Consider the following 16,450-nt stretch of genomic DNA (forward strand, 5'->3'; position numbering starts at 1 on the left):
TGCTAACAATTGAGGTGAATTTGAGAGTTCACCGTAGGGGGTGAAACCCAAGTCTTGTACTTTCCGTTAGGGCCAGCCCTAGTTTCAAGTTTTAACTTTTAACTTATGAAGTAAAATACGCGGAGGCATGAAACTAGAAAGAAAAGACTTCCTAATATTGTTTTAAAGGCGAAAGAGGAGGCCGCGTGAGAAACTACAGAGCGACAATGGCTGGAGGGAAGATAAGGAAGGAGAAGCCAAGGGCAACGTCAAACCATTACCAAGGAGGAATCTCCTTCCACAAATCGAAAGGACAGCACATCCTCAAGAACCCTCTCCTCGTTGACTCAATCGTTCAGAAAGCAGGTATCAAGAGCACCGATGTGATCCTCGAGATCGGTCCAGGTACTGGTAACTTGACCAAGAAGCTTCTAGAAGCTGGTAAAGAAGTCATCGCTGTCGAACTCGATTCTCGTATGGTTCTCGAGCTTCAGCGCCGTTTCCAAGGAACTCCTTATTCTAACCGCTTGAAGGTAACACACTATTATTGGCTCTAGTCTGTTTGAATAATAATAATAATAATAATAATAATAATAATAATAATAATAATAATGTTGTCTGTGTTTGTTGTGTAATAAGGTAATCCAAGGTGATGTGTTAAAAAATAATCCACTATTATTTGGTATTTGTATTATTTTATGTTTGTTGTTTTATTGTTTCTGAATACTTTGTATGTAATTTTAACAGTTATATAAATAAAATAGTTGTTAAAATAAATAAAAAGGTAATCCAAGGTGATGTGTTAAAGACGGAGCTTCCTCGGTTTGACATATGCGTGGCCAACATTCCGTATCAGATATCATCTCCTCTAACGTTCAAGCTTCTCTTCCACCCAACTAGCTTCAGGTGCGCTGTGATCATGTACCAGAGAGAGTTCGCCATGAGACTCGTTGCTCAACCTGGAGACAACCTTTACTGTCGTCTATCAGTCAACACTCAGCTCTATGCCAGAGTCTCCCACCTCCTCAAAGTCGGCAAGAACAACTTCCGACCACCTCCGAAGGTGGATTCTTCTGTTGTTAGGATCGAACCGAGGAAGCCACAGCCTCAGGTGAACAAGAAGGAGTGGGATGGTTTCTTGAGAGTCTGTTTCATCAGAAAGAACAAAACTTTGGGATCCATTTTCAGGCAAAAGTCTGTGCTTTTGATGCTGGAGAAGAACTTCAAGACTCTTCAGGCGGTACTAGCTTCGTTGAATGGCTCGAACGGAGAAGCTGCGGGCATGGATCTTGGTGACCAGAGCATGGGAATGGAAGATGATGATCACGAAATGGATGGTGATGATGATGATGATGTGGAGATGGATGAAGGGCAAGGAGGAGAGTTTAAGGAGAAGGTTATGAATGTGTTGAAAGAAGGTGGGTTCGAGGAGAAGAGGTCGTCGAAGCTATCACAACAAGAGTTTTTGTATCTTCTCTCGTTATTCAACAAGTCGGGTATTCACTTCTCATAGATTAGTTATATGATATGGGTGGAAGTGACAACTTTTTTTTTTTTACTGATCTCTTATCAAAGGAGAAAGTGTACCCTGTTTTGTACTAATTTGTGTTTACTAAGAATGACGTGAGAAGATTGAGCTAAATTTTCTGTTTGGGTTGAAACGTAAAGTTATCTGAGTCATACTTAGTATTAGGTAGGGGTGTCAAAATGAGTTAGTAACTCAACTCAGCTCATTTTTTCATGAGTATGATCACTATATTTTAGGCTCATTTAATAAATGAGTTTAATGATCGAGCTTAAAAAAGATCACGAGTTATATGAACGATCGTTAATGAACATGAGCTGACTCATGAGCTCGTTAATTTCTTATGGAAAAAGATAATTTTTATATTTATCATATTTATCTTTAAAACTAAAATGTAAAATATACATAAGTAATATAGGAGTAAAACTTTTAAAAGTTATCTATAATTTTTTCGAAGAAAGAAAAAAGAGACTATCCTGTTTAAAAATTATCAAAATCTTCTATATAAACCACGTTAACCATATCATCTATCTCACAAATTTCATTGATCTCAAATTTGACATACGTCTCCTTTCACTTTGCTTATCGTAACTCAGAACTCACGGTAAGTTATTTATGATTAATAGTTTTATTAAATTTTGAATAATACTATAGAAGTAATTTTATCGATGTTTAATTTAATATAGTTATAATTATTTTGTGTTAGATCACGAGTTAGCTCATTTAACTCATGATCTAGATGATCCGAGTACGAGTTTACATATTGAAGCTCATATAATAAATGAGCTGATCTGAGCTAACTCATGAAAGAGCCGAGCTTACTATGAGCTGAGCTGAGCTGAGCGATCTAGCTCATTTTGACACCCCTAGTATTAGGCTTAAGACTTATTATCTAGCATTCGGATCTGCTCCGAAAATAGGATATTCGAAAAGTTTGGGTCTGAATCTGAATAGTAAAACCTCAAAACCGAATCCGGATCCGGATATCTTAAACTTTAGGTCTGAATATCTGGATCCGTATTAATAAAATATATTAAAACTTTTTTTTAACGCTGGTTTATTATGATATTACAATTATGCGAAATATTACATAGACAATTCGATAACCGACAATAATACCTGTCTTATGAAGATCTACGCCTAACTGCATCATCTGGGCCATTCTATGAAGATCCATTTCTGACAAGATTTACTTGCACCATGTTGAAGAACTTTTGTAAACCTTTCTTCCGTTGTCTACATAATTGTTTAATAAATCGCAATTTCTCTGGGACTCGCAACCTGGATTTTCTGCAATAATTTGCATAGTCTGGGATTCGAACCTAGACATGGGTGTATAAGCCTTTAAACTTTAACTATTAGGCTATGGTACTTCCACATATTAAAACTTTTTAGTTTTATTAATAATTATATTTGATATATTAATATTTTTATAATACTATATTTAAATCTTTAAGAATATTATATTCATATTTATATTTATAAATCTTGTAAATATTTAATTTATGTATTATTTTAGAATTTTCATATTTTTAAAATTATTATCTTTATTTTATTATTTATTTTTACGAATCACGAACAAAATCCAAATATCCATGGGTAGTGTGATATATAGACCGGTATACGGAGTCCGGATATCCGAAAATCTCAAATCCTGATTTGGATACTAATTCACGGATCCGATGAATCCGAATCTGGATCCGGATCCTCATATTTTGCGGATATCCAGATCCGTCTCAGCCCCACTCAGTATATAACCGAAATTGTATATCCTCATTAAACTATTTAATAAATGATAGCAACATGCTATTTAAAATTATTAGAACAATAATTATATAATATATAATATCTGTACTATTAAAGTAGGATCATATTTTTAAAATTTAGAATTTTGCCCCTCCATTTCAATATAATTTAAACTAAAAATAAAAATTTCTCTATAACTATGGTAATCAATACTTTGTATATTTTGTGAATGATAATAATTTTAATTTTATGCAGTATATACTTTCCATTTAATTTGAATATCACTTTTTCATCTATAATATTATTTAAAAATCGGATATGAATATATATATGCAAATTAAAATATTATTATACCATTTTTTATATAATAATGATATGCCAATTTGAGTGTTCAACTTTTTTTTTAAACTTATCTTAAAATTAAGTTTTAGATTTAAACATAAATAAAAATACAAATTTATCATAGTAAACAAAAAAAAATTCATATCAATAATAAATTTTCCTATTACCATTGTTTCATTTTCTTCAAATGACATAATACAAATCTCATTAAAGTCTAAATAATTTCTTTTCAATTTTATATAATATTAAGAAGTATGAATTATTTAATAAACATTTCAAAAATATTTTTTTTTTGGTTTTCAGCGGGTCATCTCATATCGGATCTTAGGTTAATAGCGGATTTTTAGATTTTTACCAGGTTTTGTATAATTATAATTACAATTCTTTTTATTAAATTGAACTGAATTATACATATATCACTAGATTTATCGGTTCAATCATAGGTCTGGGTTGGATATTAAAACAATGCTTGAAAATCAATTATTATAATATAACAATTTTTTTAAACACAAATAGAAAACTTTAAAATTATTTATTCTCCAATCAAATTATAAATTAAATTAAATTTTATTAAAATAAAAATATATCCACGCTTTTAAAGCGCATGTCAAAATCCAGTCTATACTACTAGAGTAGCATCTCTTATAAGATTCTGCATTTGCTTTTTGAAGATAATTATGTTGTTATACCACTACTGATTCTTTTTTTTTTGATATTCTCTTGATTTAGGTCAGATATTATAGATTCTTTCAAGGGGAAAATGACCATTTAATTTCCCAAATATTTAAAATTGATAGATAAATTCCTCAACTATTACATAGGCAAATAAATTCCTCGATTCATACTTGACTTAATAAAATTAAACCCGCTAAAAGTCAACATCGAGCAGTAAACAAAAAACGTTAATGAATTTCTTTTAATCAGCTTAAATATAATTATGTTTTCTATCTCCCCCAAATCAAAGAACATGAACCCTAAATCAATTTGAATGATAACTGGCGAGGAAATATCCTGCAAATTTTGGTGAAGACACCAAAGCTTCCAATTCGAAGGACTTCACCTCATAAGAAGCATGCAACCGGTGTAACGCATGTAAACCAAAAAGCCCTGTAATGCAGAGAAAAATAAAACAGTAATGAAGAAGATAAACAGTAACTTCAAATTACATTGGTAAAATGTCAAACCAACTCTCATGTGCCATGAACTTAGAAGTGGATAATTGCTGTAAACTCTTTCTCCTCCTGAAAAAATTCTGTCATTTTTATGTTTTGGCTTTTGATTCTCCCAACTGATTAAGTAAAGTAATCCAGTCCATGCACTGAGGCTCCAATATTGCAACCGTTTAACCAGCAATCCACGTTAGAACAAATGATAGAGATTACTTGCTGCAGCTCTTCGTTCTTTCTTCTACTAACCTTGAGTTTATACTTGAATTGTTTTTTCTTCTTGAATAGTATGACCCATGACTCAACAATTCCTTGTTTCCTGCATTTATCTTTGCTTTAGTAAATCTCTAATATTTGAGAAGTTGTCTTGTTTGATTCTTCTCTACATCTTTTCCACACTTCTCTACATTTTTTTCCTTTAATAGGTCACTGATTTTAATAGTCTTGGCGTTCATCACTAAAACCACCACAACCAATATTTCTAGCAACATAGGTTGAGCGACCAGGCGTTCCTCGAGAAAGGTTATGTAATAAAGGCAATAGTGAGCCCCGAAGAGTGCTTTTCTATTCTTCCCCTTATTCGCTACTTATTCTTTTCACTGGGAAATACATTCAAGGAATGCAACTGACGTCCTTTTATACATTCTACCGCCTCGTGATCTGTTTGGAGAATCGTAAGCACCAGGGAACAGAGGAAGCTATCACGAACACCAATTACAGTGACCTCTCTACCTTTTGATTCGCTTTTGAACTTTGAACAACCCAAAACCAATGACACACAACATGACCAAGTCTCAAGTTAGAGACCAATACTTGTTCTCTTCCTATGCTCCAAAACGATTTCACTATCCACCAGTTACACATATTTATTTACAAAACAAAGTTATTATAAACATAGCAAGAATCAGTTGCAGAGTATAAAGACATATGAAATTGGATCTTTATTTAGGCAATGTTTTTTTTATTCTTCATGAGGCTCTTCATGTTCAGATGGCTGGAAATTTTTTTTTCATAGAAGGATTCGTAAGAAATCTCCTCTTCTGTCACTGTCCAATCGATTTAGGTTCACTGGTTTTCCACTAGTAAGAAAATTGAGGAAGATGAAGATTAAAAGAAGACCAGAGAAATATACTAACGTTTTCGTTTAGTGGTCGACGTTGACCTTTTATGAGTTTAATTTTATTAAGTCCACTATGAATTGGGAATTTTATTTGGGTATGCAACAGGTGGAGAATTTATCTGTCAATTTCAAAAACTTGAGGAATTAAATTGTCATTTTCCCTTCTTTCAAGACATTTAATTTTAAGGGGTGTATTCAACCGAGAATTTCAGGTGATTTGTATTAAAATGACAAATCCACTGTTATTCAAACATGCATTTTGTAAACTCATTTAAAATCTACTGTTATTGAATTTGACATTTCGTAAAGTACTCTGAAATCCACTGTTATTGAAAATATTTTAAGTTGTGGGATTTTAAAGTTTTGAGATGATTTTAGGGTGTTTGGGTGGAGTTTCTTAGTTAAAAAAAAATAAAACTCAAATCCCATTGTTTTAGGTGATATTCTAGAGTAGTTTAACAAAAATCACCTAAATCTCTACAACTTATTAAAATCATCTAAAACTTCATTAAAAATCAAACCACATTAAATGTTAAATTGAATACATCCCCCTTAGTACCAATTTTTACTTAAATCTAGCAAACCAATATTTCCAAAACTGTGGTTTCCTTAATCGTCTAACAATACAATACTAACCAATGATATTCATATCTTATTCTCCTTATATATTATTCTCATACGTTTAATCAATAATATATTTAATTCAAGTTAGAAGTTTTGAGTTAATAATATACTAGATTTTGACCCGTACGCCCGTGCGGATGTATATTTCAAAAAATATATTGTTATTTATTTTTCATGTCAATATCAAAGCTGGATAAAAAATTCAAATCTGAAGAACCGAATCGATCACGATCCGAAAGAGTAATACCAAACCCGAACTAAAATTGATTAAATATCCAAATTATTCAAAATTTTGATACTTATACAACCGAAACCATAACCAATTCGAACCGAAATATTTTAGATATCAAAATGTATCCAAAAAAAATTTATATACTTATATACATATCAACTATTTTTAGTTTTATTGTATATAAAAACATCAAGAATATATATGATATTTTTAGGTTGGTTTAAATACTTGAATATATATAAAAATAGTCAAATATAAATATCTAACATAGTGGAAGTACACTCAAAACACCAAAAATATTTAAAATAATTATTGATTTTTGATCCAAAATTTAAACCAAACCAATTTATATATTAAGTTTAGGTATTCTGACATATGTTATTCAGATTTATATACAATATACTATTTTATTTATAGATTTTAAGAAATTCAAAATATATAATGAATTTTAAAAAATAATTTAAATCGGTTATCCGAACCTGAACTGAACCTGCAAAGATCCGAATATAATATGAACTGAAATTTAAAAATATCTGAATGAGGCTCAAATCTTTGACCCCAGAAACCCAAAACCCAAACAAATCCGAAACAAACCCGAATGGATATCTAAACGCCCAGTCCTAGTCATAATTCGAACTGAAAATTATAAATATATGAATGATGCTGAAATCTTTGACCCCGGAAACCCGAAAAACAGAGCCGAAACGAACCGGAATGGATACATGAACGCCCAGTCCTAGTCACTATTATGTATCATATATTTTAATATATGTCATCATATAATTAATTGTTTTGGTCCATCATATAAATAATCATATAATTAATAGTATTTTATATGTATCATCTTATAAATAATCACATATATCAATACTATTAAAATAGAAGATCTTTTTTGAGGTGACCTTCTGTTTCAATATTATTTACTGTTCTCTGCCATTGATTTATTTTTAAGTTATGCTTTTGATTAAATGTTTTGTTTTCTTTTAATAAATCACAGATAACCATCTCCTATTTTTGTGTAGTATTTTTTCTATTTCAGAATATTAAATAAAACAAGTATATGGCATCCGAATTAATTTATTATTTAAACTAAACAAGCAAAAATTTCCTAAATATACTCCACTAACATGAATTAATGTCCATATAACTTCAAACTTGAGTAAACTGTGTCACACCAAATTGTTTATGAAAATGAAATTGACCTACATATATGAATACAATGCTTTCGTGCCAATTTTAGTTGTATAGTTTTTACATAAAATCCAGAAGAAGTTTACCCTTTATTCGTAATACATATAGGTGTTATATATTTACAATATTAAATTATTAACTTATAAATGTTGGTGACCACCATATTGTATAGATCTACACATGTTTATGAAATGTTAGTATCAATATTACAAATACACGCATTTAGTTATATTACTTATTAAAAAGTTTTAAAATATACTAATTTGGATTAACTCAAGTTAACAAGCAATATACTTAACTGAAATATAGCAAAATTTGTTTAGATTTGAGAAAAGACGGGAAACATTTAAAAATTTAAAATAATATACCCCTAAAATTATGGATTTTGAAAATAGACAGTTTTTTTATATTTTGATTGAGATATCTTTGAATATTAAAGAAATATTCGTAATACTGAACAACTTATTTTAGAAAAAATAAAGAAATTAGAAACTATATCTTCATATATTCAAAAACTAATAAGATAAAACCTATTTAAAGAACTCTAACTATATTTACGTAACAATCTCAGTATCTCACCGTTTTTTAATAAATAATTTGATAAATATTAGTTATATTCAAAAGCCATAATATATAAAGCAACAAATTGAATTTTCTAATACTGTGTAACATCTTATCAAAAATCTATCATATTAACTTACCAACTGATAATAGTTGAATCCAATTTAAAAAATACATGGAACCTATAAATACAACTGAAACAATCTATATATAACTGTTTATATGCCAAGATATAACTGCAATAACAACAAAAAAGTTTCTTTTTTTTTTGTCATCAGCGGGAGCAAAAACTCTAATCTAGACTCGGAAAGCCAAGCCGGTAACTCCGCATCCATGTGAACAACAAAAGACGGTTGTATCCTGGCACCTCGTGCTAGTTTATCCGCCTGTAGATTCTGCGTTCGTGGTACATGAATTATCTTTGAGTCGATGAGAACGTCTTGAAAGGTCTTTATATCTTCCAAATAACTTGCAAAAGCTGGCCATTCCTCTGGTTCCAAAACCATCTTCACCAATTGGGAACAATCTGTTGCAAATGTGACCATGTACTGACATAAATTCTTCATACATTCCATTGCCCATATCAACGCCTCCACTTTAGCATGAAGAGGGGAAAGACTCGCTCTAACATTCCTTTCTCCCATTAAACTATCAAAACCTTCTAAAGTACTATACCAACCTTGTCATGAGGCTTTGTCTTTGTCTTTCCATGAGCCATCAGTAAAACACCATCTCTCATGTCTTGATTCGGTATTACTACTAGCAACCTGTTGTCTGTTGTACTTGACGTTGTGTAGTCGTATCCTGTGTTGCAATCCATAGAGTTGATTCTGTTTCCGCCAATCTTAGTGTATCTCTCGGATCAACATCCAGATTGCTAAAGACCTTCAGATTCCTTCCTTTCCAAATGTACCATAGAATCCACACAAATTGATGATTTTCCGGTTTTGGATCAATTCTCTAAAATAAATAATTCATATTGGTAAAAAAAGATTGATAGGGGAAAACCACTGGATTTGATGGAATCCGTGAAAGAGCCCATACCTGACGCGCTGGTGGACACTCAAAAAACACATGATTTATGGATTCCTCGGGAGCGCCACATCTATCACAGCATATATCTCCTTTTAAACCTCTTGCTTGCAGATTCTTTTTAACTGCTATACATCCTGAGACCAGTTGCCATAAGAAATGCTTCATTTTTGGTGGACATTTTACCTTCCAGCAATATGCTTTCAGAACATCAACCGTAGGACCGAACAGTGTCAATGGTTTCTCCTTATCTGGATAAACTCTCTCCACTTGATATCCTGATTTCACCGTGTATTTTCCATTATTTGTAAAATGCCATCCATCCCTATCCCCCATATGATTTCTACTCAGAGGTATACTTTCAATAATTTTGACATCCTGAGGGTCCACTAGAGTCCGAAGTGCCTGCGAATTCCAAGTTCTTGAAGTTGAATCAATGAGAGCGTCAATTGTCAGATCATGGTAAGTAATGTGAAGATTTTTATTTTCTGGTCTCGGGCGGGTGGATGGGATCCAAGGATCGTTCCATACTGAGATAGAAGATCATGTTCCCACCCTTTTAATTAGTCTTTTGCTAACCAGAGATCTAGCTGAAACAATACTCCTCCAGCCATACGACGGAGAGTATGAGCGAATCGGTTCCAGGGGTGAAGCATTCCTGAAGTACCGTTCTTTGAAGACCCGTGAAAATAAAGTGTTAGGTCTCTCTATTAATCGCCAAAGCTGTTTACCAAGCATCGCAGTATTGAAATATGTCAGATCTTTGAACCCCAAACCTCCTTCCTCCTTACTTAATACTAGCTTGTCCCAAGATTTCCAATGCATGCCTTTAGTACTTCCTCCCGGACTCCACCAAAAATGCGCAACTGCACTTGTTAGTTTCTGCACAGTCTGTTTTGGTAACCTGTAACACGACATCACATGGTTCGGCAAGGCCGTGACCACTGATTTAATGATCACCTCCTTTCCCCCTTTAGTAAAAACTTGAATGTCCAACCATTTACTCTACTATTCAGTCTCTCCTGAATGAATCCAAAGACTTGAACTTTAGACCTCCCAATATTCTCTGGTAATCCTAAATAAGATCCCATACCTCCTAGGTTCTGGATTCCCAAAATATCTCGTAACTCCTGTCTGCATGCTTCCTCAATTTTATGTCCAAATTGGATCGAAGATTTTTGGAAATTTATTTGTTGCCCTGAAACCGCTTCGTATTCCTTTAGAATCCTAAGAATAGTTTGACACTCCTCTTTTTGCGCCTTACAGAAGAAAAGACTATCATCGGCAAAAAGCAAATGAGAAATGGATGGACATGCCCGAGCCACCTTCATTCCCGTTAGTTGTTTCTCCCTCTCAGCCTTCTTTATATTAGCAATCAAAGCTTCAGTACACATAATGAATAAATAAGGCGATAACGGGTCCCCTTGCCGTAACCCTCTGTGGGGAACAATTAGGCCTCGAGGTTGGCCATTTAATAATACCTGATACTGCACTGAAGATATACATCCCATCATCAATTTTATCCAATGCGAATCAAAACCCATCTTATGTAGAAGAGCCTGAATAAAGTCCCATTCTACTCTATCATACGCTTTACTCATATCCGTTTTGATTGCCATATACTTACCTTGGCATGCTTTATTAGTCCTCAGGCCATGAAACATTTCCTGAGCGATGAGTATATTATCCGATATTAGCCTTCCTGCCACAAAAGCCGACTGTGTCTCCGATATAAGTTTTGGGAGACAAACCTTCAACCTCTGACATAAAACTTTTGATATGATCTTATACCCAACATTACACAAGCTTATAGGTCGTATCTCTGTCATCCTTCTTGGTCTTTCCGTCTTTGGTATCATACAAATATTAGTTATATTTAGCCTGGAATCCATATCACCTGAAACCAAAAAATTATTTACCATTTCCACCAAGTCTTTCTTAATGATATGCCAAGAGTGTTGAAAGAATAGAGCCGTCATTCCATCTGGACCCGGTGCCTTTTTAGGGTGCATCATGAACAGAGCTTGTCTTACCTCCTCCTCCGTCGCCAACTTTATCAACATTTGATTCGTCTGATGAGTTATGCTTGGCGTGATCTCCCCAAGAAATTCTTCAAATTCTGATGGGGATGTAGTAGTGAATAAATCCTCAAAATAGTCTACAGCGACCTTTTCAATACCTTGTTCCTCTGTAATCCAATTGCCCCCTTCATCATAAAGACCTACAATCCTATTCCGGACACGCCGTTGCTTGGTTAAGGCATGATAGAATTTAGTACTACGATCTCCGGCTGTGTTCCATGTATTCCTACTTTTCTGTTGCCAATAGTCTTCCTCGTCCTTGTATGCATCCTGCAGTTTTTTCGATACCTCCAATATCTCTTCTTGGGACCTACTATCATCAGTTTGAACACTCTCCAAGGCCTTTTGAAGATCTGCTATCTTTTCCTTTCCATAAGGCGGGTTGTTCTTCCGCCATTTAGCCACCTCGTGTCGACAATTACTAATTTTTGTAACAATATCCACTCTACCATCTCCATCATCTTCCTTCCATCCCATGGCTATAGATTCCATAAGTCCATCTTGCCCTATCCATCTTTTATCAAACCGAAATTGTCCCCTCCTTCTTTGAATTTTGTCATCTAGAAAGGCCACCACTGGACGGTGATCTGAACCGACCATCCCTAAATATTCTGTGAAAGAAACTGGAAAGAGCGTATGCCAGTCTTCATTCGCTAAAGCCCGATCCAACCTACATCGAATTGTCATTGCCCCTTTTCCTTTGCCTCTTCTTCCTTGCCAAGACATTTTATTACCCCTCGCAGGGAATTCCAATAAACCACAATTCCGTATCATATTGTTGAACGGAACAAAAGAATCTGCACTACGTAAAGAACCTCCTTCTTTTTCATGATTACCAGTGATCTCATTCAGATCTCCAATAATAAACCAAGGGTCACTTCGTGCCAACCCGTATCTAGTCAAGCGTTTCCAAACTTGTTCTCGTAACTTAGGTATGGGATCTCCATATACGAAAGTTAAGAAAACTATCTTGCCTTTTATCACTGCTTCCACATTGATCATCCGGTTACTAGAATATAGAACCTTAACTTGATACTCATTATTATAAAAGAGCGCTAAGCCACCACTTCTACCAATCGGGTCCACAGTTACCAAGTTATCATAACCAAAATGTGTTTGAAACCCATTCACAAATCCAAAGTCTTGCTTTGTTTCAGACAAGAATAAAAAATCAGGCTTATATTTATACCAAATTTCCCGTAGATAGCTTATTGTCCATTTACTTCCGACACCGCGGCAATTCCAACTAAGTACTTTCATAAAAAAATAAATTTAAGCTCCCCGGAATGATAAATTTTTTATTTTTTTAGGAATGTCATATCTTTTGTATATCGAACTCTTTATCATGGAACTTAAATTTCTATTTAAAAGGCCTATTTATATCAAATTCCTTATCATACTAATCTCAATTTCGAATTTTGTATATTTTTTGCAGCTATATTTATAGGTTCAGAGATGCGAGAGAAAAATTAAATATATCCTAGAGAAAAATTAAATATTCAGAGATATAATTGGTTATAACCTCGATTTTATAAAAATTATATTTCTTAAAAAATATAAAACAAAAAATATATCCATCCTTTTAAGTGCGGATCATAAATTTGGTTCAACTATTTGAAAAAAATCGATTTGCGGATGCGGGTTATGAATATTTTATTTGGGGTGGGTGCGAGTTGGTAGATTTTAGATTGCGGGTACCTGACGATCCGAAAAGTATTTAAAAAATAAAAATAAAAAGAAAAGTAAACACTTTTTAAAAAAAATTCTGGTATTTTTAAAAAACAATTTAATTTTTAAAAATATTTTTTTGATTATAAAAATATTTTTTATATAACCTGCGGATAACCACAAAATTAAATTGGGTGGGTGTCTTATAAATTATTTGTTTGCGGGTTGTGTGGGTCGTAGTTTTGACCAAAACAAAATTGAAACCAGCGGGTTGGTGATAGAACCAAAATCGAGCACCGTTCTTTTTGTTCGTGGACACGAACCAAAATGGCGATCTTGTCAACTAGCTCGACCAAACAGAGGTTTCACCATCAGTTCATGAAGATCACCCGACCAACCAGCCCGACCAGCCCGCGTGCATCCTTGTCCTTACGCGATGGACCCGATCATCATGGATGAACCTGGACGCTTGGATGAATCTTGACCAGTCTACATTAGAATCCACAATCTTGACCAGACTTCATCATTTTCCGCAACCTTGACCAAGACTACATCAATTTCTACAACTTTGACTCTCTAATAATTATTTAGTCAAATGTTGTAATTTCTAGACATCTTTTTCCGCACTTTATTTATGTTTCTCTTTGACTACATCTAGTATAAATATGTAGTCACTTTCATGAATAAAATCAGTTCATTTTGGTTGTTTATTTCTTTGTTCTTCTTCTCTGAGTGAGAGAGAGTTCTTTAGCTAGTTCATCGGTTTGAACCGGCTTGTTGATTTGGTGGTCAGCCAATCATCTTTGTGTGTTATTTGGTGGTTAGCCAACGCACTACATCCGCTCTTTGGTGGTTAGCCTTAGATCGTTGGTATATCAAGAGTCATTCCGCACCTCTTGACGATCCTATCAATCCATCCAGTTCCAGAAGTGCCATTGCCTTCTCGGATCATATCCAACATCTGGCCAAAGCCATCCTCCCGATTTTGGGTCTATCAGTTGGCGTGTTGGCGGGTTCGACCGACAACCCAACCTTAATCGAACGTATACCGGATCAATTTTTAAATTGCTATTATTTAAAAATATATATTTTGATTAATATTTATACACAAATATGATTACAAAGAAAAATACAAATATAATCACAAAGAAAACACAAATATTATAATTAAATTAAAACAAAAAATATACCCGTCCTTTAAAGGGAGGGTCAAAATCTAGTTATATTCTTAAAGTTTAATGTGAAATATAAAAACCATAATTTAAGTTGGTATATGAAATTAATATTTTTGTTGTATTTTTCTTATATATATTGAAAACTTTTTTAACAATGGTTATTGGAAAATATTTTAGTAAAAATAAAATTTTGAATATATGCATATTTTAAATCAATTTTTATATAAATCAACTTGAAATTATTTATTTTGATTTGAAAATATGTATATAAAAATTTCAATTTTATTTTTATGATTACTTTAGACAAAAAAATGTTTTTAGGTAATTAGATTAGTCCATTTTGTATATTTTAAAACTGATATACTTTTATCCATGTTTCAAAATTTTAATTTTTTTGCATTAGTTTTTATGAATTATTATTAATTTTATGATATTTTGTTTTTTGAAAATTTAACTGTTCAAATTTTTATATTTGACTAAACTAAATAAGGTAATAATACTGTTTTTAAAAATTGTTTATATAATATACTATTTATATTTCGGTTTGTGTTTTTATTTTCACCATAAAGAATTGTAATAAAAAGAATTGTAAAATATAGTGACAGAATTGTAAATAAAAATAAATATAAAAGAATGTTGTTTATTTTATTGTAAAAATAATGGCTAAAGTTTTAAATAAAAAGAAGTATTAAACATGTTATTCATGTTTCTAAATAATTGTCATTTGTTATTAATTTATTGAAAATACAATGGTTAATGTGTAAAAAAAAGAAAGTACACATATCTACTATCCATGTTTCCAAACATATTTTATTTATTCTACTATCCATGTTTCCAAACATATTCATTTATTCTACTATCCTCGTGTTCCAAACAATCCAATTGTATTTCATTTTATTCTACTATCCTCGTTTCCAAACAATCCAATTGTTTAATTCAACTTTAATAATATAGACTAGATCTGGATCCGCACAACGTGCGGGTATTTGTTTTTATATAATTAGTATATATATTTAAGGTAGTATATATATTTAAATGTGTATATATTTTAAATACAATATTTTTATATTTTTTATTTGTAAATTAATTAATTATTTCAATTATCACCATATCTATTGCTTTTAGACTATATTTGTCCTATTAAATTTGCGTTAGATAATAAAATCAAAATTTTAATTTGTTTTTTATAAATATCCCACACATGAAATAAATCATGACTTCTATTTTAATATATAAGATAAGAAATAAAATATTGGTTTGTTAAGAGATCCGGTTTTTGTATGAGTTGATGGTTAATTAGGCTTGACATATTATTAAAATATATTTTAGTAAATAAATGAATGATAACTGATTTCTAATTAGGGTCGATTTTTTTTTAAAAAAAAAAAATCATACATGAATCAAAGTTGTGATTTCTTATTTTAATATATAAGATGATAGGTAAGGATTAAAACAATATTCCACAAAATATATAAAATAACACCTTTGAAAGTGAAAGATGATTTGAATCAACATCTTATAATGTGTAGACTAAACCAAGCTATAATCTCTATAACGTTAGATTGATTGAGTGTATTAAGAGGTTAAGGACGTTTGGTAAATCTTTATATATTAGTCTACACATATAATTTTGTAAATGGATGATTGTGATTAAATTTGAAGTAATGTATGCTGGTTATTTTAACCAGATATTTAGGGAGTATTGTTATATATGGTGTCAAGAAGCAAGGAAATGTATTATAAGATTAGTGAATTAATGTTAATTAACTTTCTAGTAAAAGTTCATTTACTTAAAAATCACAATGAATGAGAAGTCATGACTTCTCTTTTAATATATAAGATTTGATAAATCTTTATATATTAGTCTACACATATAATTTTAAGTAAATGGATGATTGTGATTAAATCTGAAGTAATGTATGCTGATTATTTTAACCAGATATTAAGGAGTATTGTTAATATGGTGTCGAGAAGCAAGGGGAAATGTATTATAAGATTAGTGAATTAA

At 32.0% G+C, this 16,450-nt stretch overlaps 3 protein-coding genes across 3 annotated transcripts in view; 2 read left to right on the plus strand and 1 right to left on the minus strand.

Annotated features, from left to right (window-relative positions):
• LOC108845984 (probable cytochrome c oxidase subunit 5C-1) overlaps positions 1 to 16,450 on the plus strand; it is a 56,089-nt gene that overhangs the window by 13,347 nt on the left and 26,292 nt on the right. The gene's annotated exons all lie outside the window — the stretch shown is intronic.
• LOC108846120 (ribosomal RNA small subunit methyltransferase) lies at positions 184 to 1,646 on the plus strand. The gene is made up of 2 exons (XM_018619331.2): positions 184 to 512; positions 764 to 1,646. Exons 1-2 carry the CDS (start codon positions 207 to 209, stop codon positions 1,490 to 1,492), a joined length of 1,035 nt encoding a protein of 344 aa, XP_018474833.1. The 5' UTR covers positions 184 to 206; the 3' UTR covers positions 1,493 to 1,646.
• LOC130509969 (uncharacterized) lies at positions 9,148 to 12,818 on the minus strand. The gene is made up of 7 exons (XM_057006306.1): positions 12,789 to 12,818; positions 11,438 to 12,745; positions 11,146 to 11,278; positions 10,479 to 11,010; positions 10,098 to 10,422; positions 9,705 to 9,923; positions 9,148 to 9,330 (listed from the first exon to the last, which is right to left on the minus strand). Exons 1-7 carry the CDS (start codon positions 12,816 to 12,818, stop codon positions 9,148 to 9,150), a joined length of 2,730 nt encoding a protein of 909 aa, XP_056862286.1.

The sequence above is a fragment of the Raphanus sativus genome, chromosome 3 (genome assembly GCF_000801105.2).
Source record: "Raphanus sativus cultivar WK10039 chromosome 3, ASM80110v3, whole genome shotgun sequence".
NCBI lineage: Eukaryota > Viridiplantae > Streptophyta > Magnoliopsida > Brassicales > Brassicaceae > Raphanus > Raphanus sativus.

What these genes read in the sequence shown, in the direction of transcription:
- LOC108846120 (XM_018619331.2), top strand. Translation starts at nt 207, where the DNA reads ATGGCTGGAGGGAAGATAAGGAAGGAGAAGCCAAGGGCAACGTCAAAC. An exon ending in CTTATTCTAACCGCTTGAAG is followed by an intron (nt 513 to 763) that starts GTAACACACTAT and finishes ATAAATAAAAAG; the next exon opens with GTAATCCAAGGTGATGTGTT.
- LOC130509969 (XM_057006306.1), bottom strand. Translation starts at nt 12,818, where the DNA reads ATGGACAATAAGCTATCTACGGGAAATTTG. An exon ending in AGAAAGACTTGGTGGAAATG is followed by an intron (nt 11,279 to 11,437) that starts GTAAATAATTTT and finishes GTTTTATGTCAG; the next exon opens with AGGTTGAAGGTTTGTCTCCC. An exon ending in TTGTTTCAGCTAGATCTCTG is followed by an intron (nt 9,924 to 10,097) that starts GTTAGCAAAAGA and finishes TGGAATTCGCAG; the next exon opens with GCACTTCGGACTCTAGTGGA.